The following is a 16,176-nucleotide window of genomic DNA, read 5'->3' as shown; positions in this document are numbered from 1 at the left end:
AGACCAGTTTGGAGTAAATTTGGTGGTTGTAGTATGAACAGGATGAGATGCATGTAGAAATTAGTCTCAGAAGAGGAAAATTATGTAGTATAACAGTATGTTGCCTTTCTCAAGCCACCATAATAATAATAATAAAATAAAAAAACTATGTAGTTTTGTCCTGTTTTTAATCCAAATATCTAAAAAATATATAAATCAAGACACATACTAGACACATGAGCCCCTTTCACACAGTGATACCGGTAAAATTTTCCGGAACTACTTTACCGGTATATTTAAAAAAACGCTGTTCACACAGGCGAGGACGTTACGGAAATTTTCCGGAAAAGAGCATTCACACATCCATTCCAAAATACCGGTAAATTCTGACATCATTCAACACAAATGAGCTTTAAACGGCTGCGCTTGTATTAGTAAACATTTGACTAAATTACAAACTCTGTGGATGATCAATATTGTGAACAACTTTCGCAGGATCACTTTCTCATGTCGAGATGTTCATAATATGTGCGTGTGCCGGCGCTCACAGGCTGTTTCAAAGGCACACGCAAAGCTTAAAGGTAAACAAACAACGGCTTATCATAAGCATCTCATCGATGATTATTTACACAGTTGGCATAAAGAAGAACATATAAACGTGATCTGACTAACTTCTAGCAGCTAAATGTGTCTGGAAAAATATTCAAAGGTTTTTATTCTCACAAACCGCGCGGACGTAAATGCGTCTGACTGTTGTGATTGGCTAAAGCAGACGTCTCACGTCAGCACGTTCTAGACGTGCACGCGCTTATTACGGGAATCTTCCTTCTGCGTTCACACAGCGCAGCATTCCGGCAAATTGCCGGTAATGTTACAACTTCTCTTTCCGGAAAATAGCCAGAACGAATTTACCGGTATTTTCAAAAAGGACCTGTTCACACATACAAGCTTTCCGGAAAATTGCCAGCAATTTTCCGGAAAGGTCTGTATGTGTGAAAGGGGCTATGAAGTAGCATAAGAAATTGTTTTGTTTTCTAAAAAAAAAAGACACCTCAAAATTAAGTGATCGTTTGCTTTAAACAAGCAAAATTTTATGCCAATGGGGTAAGAAAAATAATCTTAATGAGATATAATCTCAAACAGAACTTAAGCATCACTTAATTTTCTCATGCCATTTTTCTTGTCTGTTCTTGATTTAAGATTTCAATGAAACGAGACGAAATGACTAAGAAAAGCTTTTTTTTTTTGCAGTGTAGCTATACATGACAACAGATAAAAAAAAAGAATTATCCAAAAAAGGCAAGTGAATAAAAATGTCTATTTAGTCTTGCAGTGCAAAGTGTAAAGTATCTCTACCACCTCTGCTTTACTTCTGTTATTAATTCAGGTTTATGCACTTCTACATGATTGTTATCCAACTATTTTGGGAATAATCCAGGATCGCAACGTACTTGGCAAAATCATGACGTGCATTTAAATATGTGCTTATATTCATCAATATTTGCGTATTTATGAAGAATTTGGTATTATAATTTAGTTTTTTAGTCGATCTGTTATAATAAATAACATTTTTGAAGAAGAACTGATAAAGTTGTTTAAACATCTGTGTTGCTCACAACATTGTTTAAATTATTCCTGAAAAAAGAGTACTAAAAACTTTAGACAAAATAAAATATAGAATTTTGTCTGCTAATGGGTATATTTGAAGTACACTGCAGTTAATAAAGTGTTATGATTCTTTTTTTTCCACAGCCACAGTCTTATGAAAGAGTTTCTCCTACCAAGGCTGTACAGAACGGAAGTCCCTCCAAATGTCCTAGATTCATGAAAGTGAAGAATTGGGAAACGGGAGCCTTATACAATGATACTTTACACCACAGCTCCAGTAAGGTATGTTTGATGTTGAACTTTTCTACTTCTTGCCACTTAAAAAAAAAAAAAAAAAAAAAAAAAAACATAAGCTCTAAATATAAAGTCGTTTTTAAGGCCGCCACTACTGGCATTGTTTTCATATTTTGAAGAATCACATGAGTATTGAGTGATAGAGGCTCCAAATTTTAAATAAGTGAAGTTTATTTATGAACAAATTTCGAGAGGATCACGTGCTTATGATTGTTCACAGCTGTTCCAACTTTAGCTAACGACTGATTATCCTATCAGACGATCCTTAACTCTCTATAAATAACCAGACTTTTCTCATCTCAATATCTTCGTCTTGAAGAAACCCTCCCACCCAACCCTACTTTCCCTCCTTTCAAACGGGCGTCACGGTGGCCAGCGATTAGCGCTGTTGCCCCACAGCAAGAATGCCCCTGGTTTAATTCCTTTCCAAACCAGACGGCATTTCTGTGCGGAGTTTGCTCGTTCTCCCCGTGGTCGTGTAGGTTTTCCACAGGTCCTCCGGTTTCCTCCCACGGTTCAAAAACAAGCACTCTAAACAATTAATCCAAATACTTTAGCTAAACTCTGAGTAGACCTTTCAGCATCCATATCTGACACTTAGCTACAACAAGCAAGAGGGGGAGTCATCGAGATCTACCTAAGCTCAAACTACCCTCTCGCCTTACAACGGGAGGGAGCCCAGGGCTTGAGGATCTTATTAGCTCAGGGCTCTCTCCCGGGACAGCACGGCAAACTAGCTTCATTATCAATCATCAGCTAAGTGTGAACTCTTGAAAAGTCCTTTAATTCGCACAACAGCGTTTTTATGGACATGCATTTGCTGAATAGCGAACATTACATCCACTTGATCAATCAGCTGTCTTTGTTATGCTTGCAATGTTTACTGTTGGTTACTAGGTTACCAATTCTACAGTCAGCTGCTCTAAGAACTTAATGAAAACGCAACTAATTAGTTTTTGTTACATGTATTATTATTAATATTATCATTTGCAAACTTTGAAAATATTCACTTCACATTTACCCAGCTAATGACACTTTATATTGTTTATATATCACCACTATGATATATCATATTTTAAACTTCAGTTGATGTGTATTGTAGCTGTGTGAACATAAACAACATCTCTGAATGTAATACGCTCAAAGTTTAATGCAAAGGGAGACATTGGCTTTTACAGAGTTAGCTTAGCAAAGCCTTCAGCGAACAAAGTTTGGGGACTACAACAAAAAAAAAATACATCCAGGCGTCAAAGGTGTCCTGTTACTGGTATTCACCACGTGCACACACACCCCACGCAGCTTCCAATTTGGGCTTCCAAAGGACACAACACAAAGACAGAATTGCTTACAATTTAACTTTGGTTATGCTCCAGAGAGTTTTAAATATACATATAGCTAGCATTTGACAAAGGACAGCTTCCAGAATCTCTCCCAGTTCAGTGCTGGATTCGGCTAAAAACGTCTCCAACAGACGAAGCTGTGGATTGTGAGCCACAACCTGTAAGTGTTTTTAATTGTTAAAAAACGTATCAATTACAGGCACAGTTTCTAGCATTAATGGTATGTTGTAGCGAGGACGTAAACAGGGAGGTAACCAGCGGCAAATGCTGTTTGGCACCACAAACAATGAAGCTGCAAATTCATATTTATCAATCAAACCGTTGTAAACACACACAATTTTTACCAGGGTGTAGGAGCGTGACGTGGTGTAATGGAGCCAATCCATGAAACACAGCACGTTATGTTAGCTGATCAATTGCCTTTTGAGGGTGGGCTTTTCAGAGGAAGTTAGAAATATGTCAGTCGTTTTCATGTTAGCTGAGTAGCTGTATATAATCAAAGTAAGATATATGAATTAATTGCGTGTTTTTCCACAAATAAAGCACACATCGGTTTGCATCTTATAAGCACAACCAAGCCTCAAAAATGCACTGTGGTCCTCCTCTTTAAAAATATGGTTTAAAAATATGGATATGGTGTTAAAAAAAACGTAGTCTGCCAGTGTCATGGTACCCAGATAGCAATAGACTCTGAGATAGATCTGCCCTCGTGTTGCAGTTAAGCTGTAATAAGTGTTAGATCAGAGAGTAATAGCGTTAGGTGTGTGTACCATTCAAACCTGAATTGAAAATGTCTTTAAAGGTGTTCACACTTGGTTTGGTTTAATATAAAATGTGTGATTTGTTCTATCAGCGCGGTTCATTTTATTATGTGTGAACTCTACCATCCAAACCTTGATGTGCACCAGATAAGACTGAAAAGATTGGTCATGGTCTGCATCCATACAAATATATGTGTTGTAACATAGACCAAAGAGAGAGAGGAAAAAAAAAAGAATTAAATAATTAAAAATCAACACATAATCATATTTTATTTTGGTTACATCTAGAGGCTTTTGCCTTACTCTTGATACCAAATGATCAACAAGAAGTCAAGTAACTATTTGTTGTTCCTAAAACTTGGATAGGCGACAAGTCTTTTGTCATGTAGTGTATATTATGACTGGTTGAAAAAATTGTTTCCAACATTTTGATGTATAGCAATAAGATTTAGATTTAGATTATATTAGATTTATCTTTACTGTCATTACACATGTCCAAGTACAAGGCAAGGCAATGCAATGCAGCTTAGGTTTAGGCAGGCTTGCAATAGCCGCAAGTGCAGGATATTGGTATAAGTTTTAAAATGCAATTGTAGAAAAACCATGGGTAATGTTTACAAATGGATGTACTATGAACATTATATACAGGTTGTAATAGCTATGAACAGAGATTAACCATTCGGGATTGGGAAAGGGGAGAGAATTACATTTTAAAGCATGTGAAACAAACTTGGAAAGAAATGTAAGAAATTGGGAAGAAAAACTAAAGCTTCTTGTTTCATTCCAGTGGATTAATCCAAAAAACAAACCAAGAATATGCAGTATGTGTCTTTTTTCATATTGTTACAGTGAATTACAAAGCAATATAATGAGGAGGTAAAGATACAGCAGTCTGAAAAGAGCTCTCCCCATGTTCTTCATATACAATGACACACTAAAATGCCAAATGTTAAAATATTCTCCTGATGTCTGAAAATAGAACATGAAGGAAAATGTACAGCTTATTCAGTCAAACTGCTGGATAAGGATTATGTTTAACACAGCCTGATTTGAAGTGATGTTTTATAAACACATTTCGTGAGGAGCAAGCGCAGATGTTTTGACAAGGCTAGTTCATTGTTGACAATCATTCTATTATCCAATCATAATTGGATTATCCAATTATAGCATATAACAGCAAAAAATGAAATTATCTATAAAACCAGCTGTTACACATTTAAAATACTATAATAATTTATAGTAAAGGAATATATTTAGGAATGAGCATTATATTGTATAATGTAATCATTCTATAAAATATTTCCTAGTTTTGTTTTTGCATTGTTATTTTTTGTCACTTTCAAGTCTCTGTACCCAAAGAGGGAACCTAATAGACATGGGCTGGTATAAGATAAGATTATCATAACCTTAGATAAAATTTTTACGGTATCATGATATTGAGATTACTTTGTCTAAAATATATTATTTTTAAATGTCTGGGTAAAAAACAAAACCTTTCCCCCCTTTGAACACAATTTGGGAATCATTTAAAGTATTTTGGAACAGTAAACTTGTCAGGCTAAATAATTCAGATGAATCATTGACTTCTGCTGTCTTCGATTGTTTCAAAAACACTGATTTTTTTACTATTTAAAACAGCATCTTTGGAGATCGTTTCTGCTGGAGATACTATTGTCCTAAAAAAAAGTAAATAAAAAATCTTACTCGTACGTTAGGAACGGTATAGCAGAAAATGTTAACTGTATTAAAACCTTTACTTTTCCAAACTGCGGTATACCTTGAACACAGTTATTGTCCCATATAGAACCTAATATATTTGCTGTCATCAAAACAATTATTTCATTGCTTTATTCAGGTGTTTGTGAAATAATATGATAACTACCAGAATGACTACTAACCAGTGGCAGAGTGTCAAAGGTTTATACAGTGCTCGTGTTGTGTCGGAATTACCGTAATTACAAAATGACAACCCTTAGATTTTACTCCTGCTCACAGACACAGGAAGGATTTGTTCCTATGGCAACACTCACAACACCAAAATGTAGCTTTGTTTGTAATAAACAAAAAATACTTTATCAGTGCCTTCTTGCAAAATAGCCTGGCTATATTTAAATGCCTTATCAGCATGTTGGTAGCTTTTATATGATCTTTCAATTAAAAAAAAAAGTCACAATTTATTTTGATGGTCCGTTTGTTGAATTTAAGTTACATTGCATCTACATGCCAACTAATTCTCAATAGATTATAAGCAGACTGTTAGGTTGGGGTTAGGGTTAGTGTAAGTTTTTTTATGTAAGTAAATTTGCAAAGTTTCTTATAGTCAGTTAAATGTCTGTTGAAGGAGCAGTATTAACAGATATTAAGCAGAGAGTTTACTCATACTCTAATGGACTATCCAAATGAAGTGTTAACAAAAAAATAAGGAAAACATGAAAAATATGGGTCATTTTTTATGAAAAGTTAAAAACTCATAATCATCCTAATATTGTTAATTAACACTTATACGTGCTTGGAATTCAGCCGTTCCTATAGAGTCCATACGAAGGAAGTGAGGTTTAAAATTAGCTTTTGCCTCTCATTGTAGACACAAATGCATACAACAACATGTTTTCAACACTCTCGACATCTCTCGACAAATCTGAATCATCCTTCCAAGAGGGGCTTATGAAGTTCTGCGCACTTTTTATGAGAGGCTGGCTTTGCATGCTAATTGATGCTAATTACAGATGCTATGATTTATAATATATCACATTCTGAAGGATTTTGGGGTTGCATCTTGAATGTAACAGCTGCAGGATGGCATTCACAGTCCCTTACGATGGATGAATGCGAAGAATTTAATAAAAGCTTTTATTTTATTTTTAACGTTCTTGTGGTAAGCACCATCAGTGTAAATGCCCGTTTGGTTAGTTCAAGTCACACAGGTGTCCCAGTACATGCCACAGGTGTGTACATGTGTTGGTTGGATTGCGCTGCATGGGCTAGTAATGTTTATGGTGCCACTTTAAGAGAAACTAATGCATGCGATTGCAATGCTCAAAAAGGAAGACATAGCAGAAAGTGTTTTTTTATGGAATGTTAATTGGCATTCATACCCAAGTGATTTTTAAGACATTAGAAAAATTTAAGATAGCTAATTCCTCAAAATAATTTCAAGAGTTCACACTTAGCTGATGATTTACAAAGCTTATTTGGCATGCTGTCCCGGGAGAGAGCCCCGAGCTCAAGGGCTCCTCGAGCCCGGGGCTTCCTCCCGTTGGCAGAGCAAGAAGGGAGCCTGAGCTCGGTGGATCTCAGAACTCCCCTGCCGCTGTAGCTAAGGGAACGTAAGGAATTAGACCAGCTTGATTGTTAAGTATGTTGAATGTCTTTGGATGGTGGGAGGAAACCGGAGAGCCCGGGGAAAACCCACGCGGACACGGGAAGGACATACAAACTCCCCACAGAAACACTCACCGGTCCTATCGAACTAGGACCGGCAGTATTCTTGCTGTGTGGTTCACAGTGCTAACCACTGGACCGCCGTGCCGCCCAATTACAGGTAAAGGAGGAGAATAGGGGAGGAGGGGGGTTTCTTCCAAACGAAGATAAAGTGAACTGAAAACTTAGACTATTTATGGTGCCTTAGGGCTCATATGATTGGAAGATTAGTGATTAGCAAATGCGAGACTGGACGTGATAAATCATAAGCACGTGATCCTCTCGAAATTAGTTTATGAATAAACTTCACTTCGAGAGGAGCATGTGATGTGATTGATCACATAATCAGTGATAAACCAATCAGGTTGAATAAAAAGACCAATTTCGCCCCACTTACATTATCTTCATTTTGGAAGAATCCCCCTTCTTCTGCCTCATCTCCTTTTCCTCCTTTTACCAGGGGGAGCTCTCGAGCCCTACCTGATTTCGGACCCCCTTTATGCTAAATGACCAGGCAGGAGCCCTCAATTATCTCCGAGCTCAGAGTTCTCTCCCGCGACAGCATGCCAAACCTGCAAATAGTGTCAAGCCTGCAAATAACGTATCTAAGTGTGAACGAAGTGAAGTTTATTTATAAACTAATTTCGAGAGGATCACCTGCTTATGATTGGTTGCGGCTGGTCCCGCATTATCCAATTTATGATTCACCAATCAAACGATTCCTAAGCCGATATAAATATCCTAAGTTTCATATAACAGCCATCTTCGTTTTAAAGAATTCCCTCTTCCACACCTACTCCTCCTCCTTTCCTAGATGGGTGGCACGTTCACCCAGTGCTGTTGCCTCACAGCAAGAACGTCACTGGTTTTAGTCCTTACCAAGCCAGCCAATGTTTCTGTGCGGAGTTTACACATTCTCCCTGTGCTCACATGGGTTTCCCCCAGGTCACCCGGTTTCCTCTTACCGTCCGAAAACATGCAACTTAAGTTAATTGACTTATCCAAATCGGTACTATAGATGTGTTCCTAAGTAGTTATCTCTTAAGAGCAATCACTATCTGTTCATTAGCTACAACAGAAGGGGAGTTCTCGAGACCTACCTGAGCTCAAACTCTCCTCTCGCCTTGCAAATAGGAGGGAGCCCCGGGCTCGAGGATCAGGACTCTCTCCTGAGACAGCATGCCAAACAAGCTTTATAATCAATCATTAGCTAAGTGTGAACTATTAAAGCAAGTTTTTTTGTTGTTGTTGTTGTGGAAAAATGCAAAATAGGAATAATGGTTAATTAATTTATGTTATTGTGAATCTTTTTAGATTCTGTTTTGCAAAGAAATGCTTTTTTAATTTGTCTTTAATTTCACGGGTAGTTCTTAATGTGAATTGTCATTTCTTTATAATTAGTTATGTTTCAGAGGGTATGTTATTGCTACATCATTTGTTTCCAGCACTTTATTATTATTCTTTTTAGGGGTCATTTACATGGCAAAGTTTTCATCCAAAAACAGGAAACCTTTTTTTATGCATTTTGTCTGTTGGCTGACAAAACAACAATATAGTCCTTAATAGTCATGAGCACCGAACCACCGCAGACATTGCATCACTGTTTACAGACAAGTGACAATGCCAAATATAGGCCTAGCATACCTAATGCAGTGTTTTGGCCATTTTCATGGATGTGTATAAGCGCAGATTGTTTTGAAACATGCTGTTGTGTAAACGCTTTTTAAAAACATTTACATTTAAAAATGCAGGGGGAAAGCCTTTTTCGTGTTTTGGCGTCATTACAGTCCTGTAAACGTATCCTTAGTTTGGATGCGCCTTTATTTTGTTTGTGACATAAACTTTGTAAGTAGATGTATAAGGGTGTTACTAAGATGGCCTTAAAGGGAGTTTGATTATATTTAGCTGAGCTGCTCTGAAACTGTTTTAGTTTTGGGGTCAGCCATGGTTTAAATGCTTCACCAGACTGAAAGAGTGATTTGGGGTATTAAAACAAGCCAGTCCTTAATTAAACAGCACTTGCTTGCACAGGCTTGTTGTTATTTTTCAGCTCTGTCTTTGCCGTTCCAGCCCTAATCTAATGAACATATTAGCAGCTAAAAAAAAGTGACGGTTGACTTCAAATCTAATCTTATTATAGTGACCATATGAGTATTTTCCTCAAGGCAGCGAGCGACTTCCGTTTGTCTCTTTGCTTTTCCTTATCAGACTCTGATGAAGCCTGCCTCTTTTCAAGCTAATGCTTTTCAGCAATATGAACATGAAACTAAAATACAATAAAATCTGCAAGCAACGATGAAAGAGACCTCGCACCCGGGCTCACTGCTGCCCGGTGGCCTTAGGTTGACAGAGAACAGTGGACAATAATAATTTAGGCCGATATACATAAAAAACCCCTGAGAAAATCACAAATTTATGCCAAACTTCCTCCTGTCAGCAGGTGGCGCAATAACTGTAACACAATATGGGCATGTAGATGTCTTCAGGAGAGAAATTTATCTTTCTGGTAAAGCATAAAAATACCCTAATATGTCTGTAGATATTTAAGAAACATGCCAAGTGAGCATTCTTGTTTATCTGAAAAACAATGCTGAAGTCAGATATTCTGCTTTGAAAATGCGAGTCACGTGCCTGAATGTCTGTCTTTGTTTTGGTTCTTTTAACCCTCCCGCTGCCAAGTAATACATTCATTTATTCAGGAAGGCTAACAAAGTATTACCATGACTGAAATGTGACCACCAGTGGATAGTAGCAGACTCTGAAATGAGACACAGATTCAGAATTCCACATGAGGCTATTAATTAGCAAGTTATATAAAAATTACAAGCGTAAACATTAGATGAGCCGGTTATAAACAGGGCTTTTATTTTCAAGGTCTGAGGTGAACTATATGTTGCTGGTACTATGGCAGACCATGCCATGTAAAATGTCAAACTCGCATTATTAGCATTGAACACTGAATAAAGCACATTAAGTGTACCTGAGATGATCATTGTCAGTTTACGCCTTTAAGCTCGACAGTTAGGAACACTTCTGTTAATGTCTTCAATCTGGCAATCTATGCTTGCGTGTTTTAAACCAGACGTGCAATACCTAGTCCAACTACTAGGTGTCAAATTTACATACTGCACCTTTATACTCTAATGATTTTTGTCATAAAGACAAATGTTTGATTTTAACCCATACATTGTATGTTTGCATTGTATGTTTGCTAATACAAACAATAAAGCAATCGCAATGTTGTACATCATATCTAAGAAAATGTTTTTAAAAATACCTAAAAAAAAAAATTAGCTGAAATAGAAGTGAAACATGAAGAAGGTTGAATAATTTTTCCACAGATTATAATTATGGTGCAAACACACAGTGTATGATTTGTAAAGGAATAGGTTTTATTGTACTTACAATATATTTACAACATTTTGTAAAGCAGTTATTCACCTTATAGCTTCAAAAGTGCATGTCTTGTAATTCTTAGACAATTTTGTATCTAATATTTATATACAAAGAAAAACAATTCTGAAACCACTGCTGCTGAAAAAGTGTACATTAACATTTTATTATTATTATTATTATTATTATTATTATTATTATTATTTAAAGTGTGTTTGACTGTGTTGCATTGAGATTTCTTAAGCCATTTGAAGTCTATGCTAGTCTGTTCATAACCAGACTGTTATTTGATGTGTTTACAATCCACAAAAGCTCCCCTTTTTTACAATTGTATCTTACATATATGTTCTTTTGCTAAAATCACACTACAATTAGGGCTCTGTTCACTTAACCCTTTTACAGATTTTGGATAATCTTGAAATAAACCATTAAAATAATTGAAATCTTTTGCATAGGCTTTCATAAAAAATCAAGTTGCCTATGTAAATAATATCACATAAATCTAAAATTACTCACCCGTATTAATAGTATGTACCTAAAATGTCAGACATCATGCCATTTTAAATACAGCGCTTAGTCGTTTTGCTACTCTGCACAAATACTCTCAACTTGTCCCCGCAGTTGCATTTACTCTCCTCCAGACGCAATACGTGTGAGACCGGCACAATACTATCTTGAAACACATTTCTGTGAGTGAGGTAGCATGTTTAAATCTGTACACTCAGTTTTCTCATTGTGCTGCTGGTCGCATTTTTCTTTTTTTTCCCGTAGGTGCCGATCTGCACTGAGCACGTTTGCATAGGGTCTATTATGGTGCCAAACCAGCACGCTCACAAACCAGATGAAGACAGAAGAAAAGAGGAGCTGCTACCACTTGCAACTGATTTCATCGACCAGTACTACACATCAATCAAAAGGCAAGAGAACAAAATGAAACCCAATATACTCTGTTAAAATAACTCACATTTTACTTTATCTATAAATATGTTAGTGGATGAAAACAAGAGATTCCTTATTAATGTCTTTTTAAACATATGCTGACATTAATTGGGGATAATGAACATGTACAATATTGATATCAAACTACCATGAACATTGAACTTTATTTTATCTTTGCAGTGGTTATTCATCACAGTACCAAACTCTTAAAGACTTAATAGGCAATTTATTTTCAACATTTTGAATCTCGTCTATGACATTGTCAACACAATCTCAGGGCAATTTGTAACTTGTTGATTTAGTGGCTCACTCGTACAATTTAATACCATTTGCTTATCCCACAATGATGTCAGAAATAATGTTTTATTGTCAGTGTGACAGATATTATGTCTTTATGTATAAATGAAATGACATTCAAATTCTCATACTTGAGACATATGTGAAATGAAACATACAATATGTTTTTATTTTAAATGTTTAGTTAAAGTCAGGTTTATTAGCCCCCCTTTGATTATTATTATTTTTTTTTTTTATATTTCCCAAATGATGTTTCACAGAGCAAGGAAATTTTCACAGTGTGTCTGATAATATTTTTTTCCTCTTGGGAAGATCTTATTTGTTTTATTTTGGCCAGAACAAAAGCAGATATAATAAAAAAAAAACATTTTAAGGTCAAAATTATTAGCCCCTTTAAGCTATATATATTTTTTGATAGTCTACAGAACAAACCCCTGTTCTACAATAACTTGTCTAATTACCCTAACCTGCCTAATTAACCTAGTTAAGCCTTTAAATGTCACTTTAAGCTGTATAGAAGTGTCTAGAAAAATATCTAGTCAAATACTATTTACTGTCATCATGGCAAAGATAAAATAAATCAATTATTAATAATGGCTTATTAAAACTATTATGTTTAGAAATGAAATCTTCTCTCTGTTAATCAGAAATTGGGTAAAAAACACAAACAGGGGGGCTAATAATTCAGGAGGGCTAATAATCCTGACTTTAACTGTATAAATAATTCTCTTGTAAATTAACTCAACTGTTTCTTTTTCGGTTGCTGTCTGATCAGATGTTGCTCAAAGGCCCATGTTGACCGGCTAGAAGAAGTCAAAAAAGAAATCGAAACTTCTGGAACATATCAGTTAAAGGACACAGAGCTAATCTATGGGGCCAAGCATGCATGGAGAAATGCAGCTCGCTGTGTGGGACGAATCCAGTGGTCCAAATTACAGGTATTGAGTCAGTTCTTTTAATATTGTAAGATTGCTTGTTCTAGATCTTAAAATGGTTCCCAATCACTTTATTATCATTTTAAAAATATACAGTATTTTAAGTATTGAAGTGATTAAGTTTTTATTCATTTTATTTTATGATTGTTTTTATGTTTACATTTTTGTCATTTTAATCATATTTTGCTTTTTCTTGTCATTTTTATTAGTTTTTAATTTTTATAAATAAATAGTTTGTATAATCTTTTTAATTTTGTAATTTAATTATGGCTAGTTTTAGTCATCCTGCTTTGTTTTTGTCATCGTTTCAATGTCTATATGCTACTGATTAATTTATTTTAGTTTTAGTAGTTACACTAAATAAAAATGTTAAGCATTTCCTTGTCAAAGTAGCTAAAATAAAATGAATTTATTGTGATTAATAAATAAAATGTTCAGTTAGTACCGTATTTTAGATTTCAATTTTGTTCTTATAGTTTTTACTTTTGTTTTATTTAGCATTTTTTAGTTGACTAGTTTTAACAGTTTTTTTTCAAGATATTAATGTCAATTCAGCTTAAAGTGAAGTGCGTTTACTGTTTGTCATATAACTATTTTTTTAATTAATTTTATTAATTTTCTAAATTTAAAACTTTAACAACCCTGCTCCAAATAAGCCGATATCAATGTCAGTTCAGCTTAAAGTTAAGTACACTTACTATGTCAAGTAACAAAAATAAAAAATAAATATTATTATTAACCGAAATAACTCTGCTCCAAATAAGCTGATATTAATGTCAATTCAGCTTAAAGTATGTTTACTGTCTGTCACGTAACAAAAAATAAATTAAGTTTTAATTTTTTTTATTTATTTATCTAATAACCTTGCTCCAAATAAGCCAATATTAATATCAATTCAGCTTAAAGTACACTTAATGCGTGTCAAATAACAAAAATAGTTTCATTTCATTTCATTTTATTTAAGTTAAGAATGTTTACTGTCTGTCAAATAACAAAATCATTTAATTTAATTTATTTAACCATATTAATCCTGCCGATATTAACATCAATTCAGCTTAAAGTACATTTAGTGTGTCAAATAACAAAATAATTTTTTATTTTTATTTTTTTTAAGTATGTTTACTGTGTCAAATAACAACATCATTTCATTTTATTTATTTCAACATAATAACTCTGCTCCATATAAGCTGATACTAATGTCAATTCAGCTTAAATTTGTGCGTTTACTGTGTGTCAAATAACAAAATAATTTCATTTTTTAACCATAATAACCCTGCTCCAAACAAACCAATATTAAAATCAATTCAGCTTAAAGTTAAGTATGTTTACTGTTAGTCAAGAAACAAAAATTATTTCAGTTTTTTTATTTTTTTATTTAACCATAATAACCCTGCTCTAAATAAGCCAAAATTAATATCAATTCATGCTCAGCATTTTTCAAAAAGCGGTCCTCCATCAAACCATATTCAACCCTCATCAAGAGTGTGATACCTATTGAAATGCAGTGATAATGAAAAAAGTGTCCTAAAAAGTGACTTTCTCTCCACCGAGGTGTTTGACGCCCGCGACTGCACAACCGCTCATGGAATGTTTAATTACATCTGCAACCACATCAAATACGCCACCAACAAAGGAAACCTCAGGTTAGTGTGGACATTTTTCACCAGCTCCTGTCTTTTTTCCTGCATCTCCTTTTCTCTTGCCTCCTTCCCTGTCAAAGTGTGTGTTCCCATTCTCTGTTTGTCACCTTATTGCACAGCCCTCAGTGCAGCACCTGCCACAGCATCGCCCAACACTGCCACCGCTGCAACGTTACGAAGCTAATCATACACGACACTTACTCTCTGTTCTGTTTAATTAACGTCAGTCTAACAGAATGATTAGAGCCGGAGAGAAGTGAGTGAGGAAACGGGGGGAAATTAAAAGTAGACGAGAAGGAAACGCTTTTATACGGTCGCAAACCCCCCACGCTTGCTTCTTACATCATCGGGACCTGCCAGAATAAACGTCAGAGGTCTCCTACACATAAACAAATCAAGGCACATTTCTCTGTTAGCAAGAAACGCTTCTGCAAACAGGCTGGTGACCCAAATTTCATCCAGAGTCGTTTTTGGAGGGTGACGCCGCTTGTTATTTAGATTACTTGGACTGACACTTTGTGCTCTTAGCATACTGTTGAAGTCAGTCAACAAGTAAAAGCACCTCAGCGCCGTTGGAGCGCTAATCTGACGTCAATGTGAGGTATTTTCAGCATTGAAAGCTCAATTCAGTTTGGTACACTGCAAAAAAAAAGTTTTTTTTCTTAGAATTTTTGTCTAGTGTCTAGTGCAAATATCTACAAATTCTTAAATGAAGACGCATTTATTTAGCATAGACAAGTAAAACATATTGTGCTCTATTTTAACAATCAAAGCGCAAAGTCTAAAGCGCATGGCGCAAAAGCATTAAGGGTGTGTCTGAATTCACTTTTGCTATTTTAAGGATGAAAAAAAGTGCTTTGTGTCTCGGCGCAAGGTCTAACAGGGTTGTGCTTGTTGTCTTAATGAGTTATAGGTGTGTTTTGAGCATAACATGCATTACACCAATCAGAGTCTCATCTCCCATTCCCTTTAACAGTCAGTTGAATCAAACCATGGCTCATTTGCTATTTACATGGCAGACTTTGTGAGTAGAAAAACTGAACACTTTATTAGTGAGACAACAGTTAAACAGATCATCTACAGCGCGAGAATAAAAATGAGCCTCCTCCATTCAGCCTCTTTACTTTCTTTTTACTTTTACACTTTACTCCTTTCATGGATAAGGAAACGGTTTGTTTCAATAAACAACAATCAACAAACAAAGATTTGACAAAGACTTTACAATAAGGATCATTAGTTAATGCATTTACTAACATGAACTAATCATGAACAACACATGTACAGCATTTATTAATCTTAATTAAACATTTACTAATGCAATATTAACATCCAAGTTCGTGCTTGTTAACATTAGTTAATGTACCGTGAGTTAACATGAACTAACAATGAACAACTGTATTTTCATTAACTAACGTTAACTAACATGAACAAATACAGTAGTAAATGTATTGTTCATTGTTTGTTCATGTTAGTAAATGCATTAATTAACATTAGCTAATGAACCTTATTGTAAAGTGTGACCAAGCTTTGAATCAAAACTATTTCTAAATTCAGTTCTAATTTCCAGCAA

General features: G+C 35.2%; 1 protein-coding gene across 3 annotated transcripts in view; it reads left to right on the top strand.

Annotated features, from left to right (window-relative positions):
* Window positions 1-16,176, top strand: part of nos1 (nitric oxide synthase 1 (neuronal)) — a 130,364-nt gene that overhangs the window by 49,509 nt on the left and 64,679 nt on the right. For all 3 annotated transcript variants that reach the window (XM_087252824.1, XM_087252823.1, NM_131660.1), the window contains 4 exon segments: window positions 1,732-1,869; window positions 11,567-11,712; window positions 12,807-12,969; window positions 14,518-14,609. In XM_087252824.1, coding sequence (XP_087108950.1) covers window positions 1,732-1,869; window positions 11,567-11,712; window positions 12,807-12,969; window positions 14,518-14,609 — 539 coding nt within the window.

Source organism: Danio rerio, chromosome 5 (genome assembly GCF_052040795.2).
Source record: "Danio rerio strain M-AB ecotype USA chromosome 5, GRCz13ab, whole genome shotgun sequence".
In the NCBI taxonomy this organism is placed as follows: domain Eukaryota; kingdom Metazoa; phylum Chordata; class Actinopteri; order Cypriniformes; family Danionidae; genus Danio; species Danio rerio.
The sequence above is the reverse complement of the archived record's forward strand: the minus strand, read 5'-3'. Positions and strand labels throughout refer to the sequence as shown.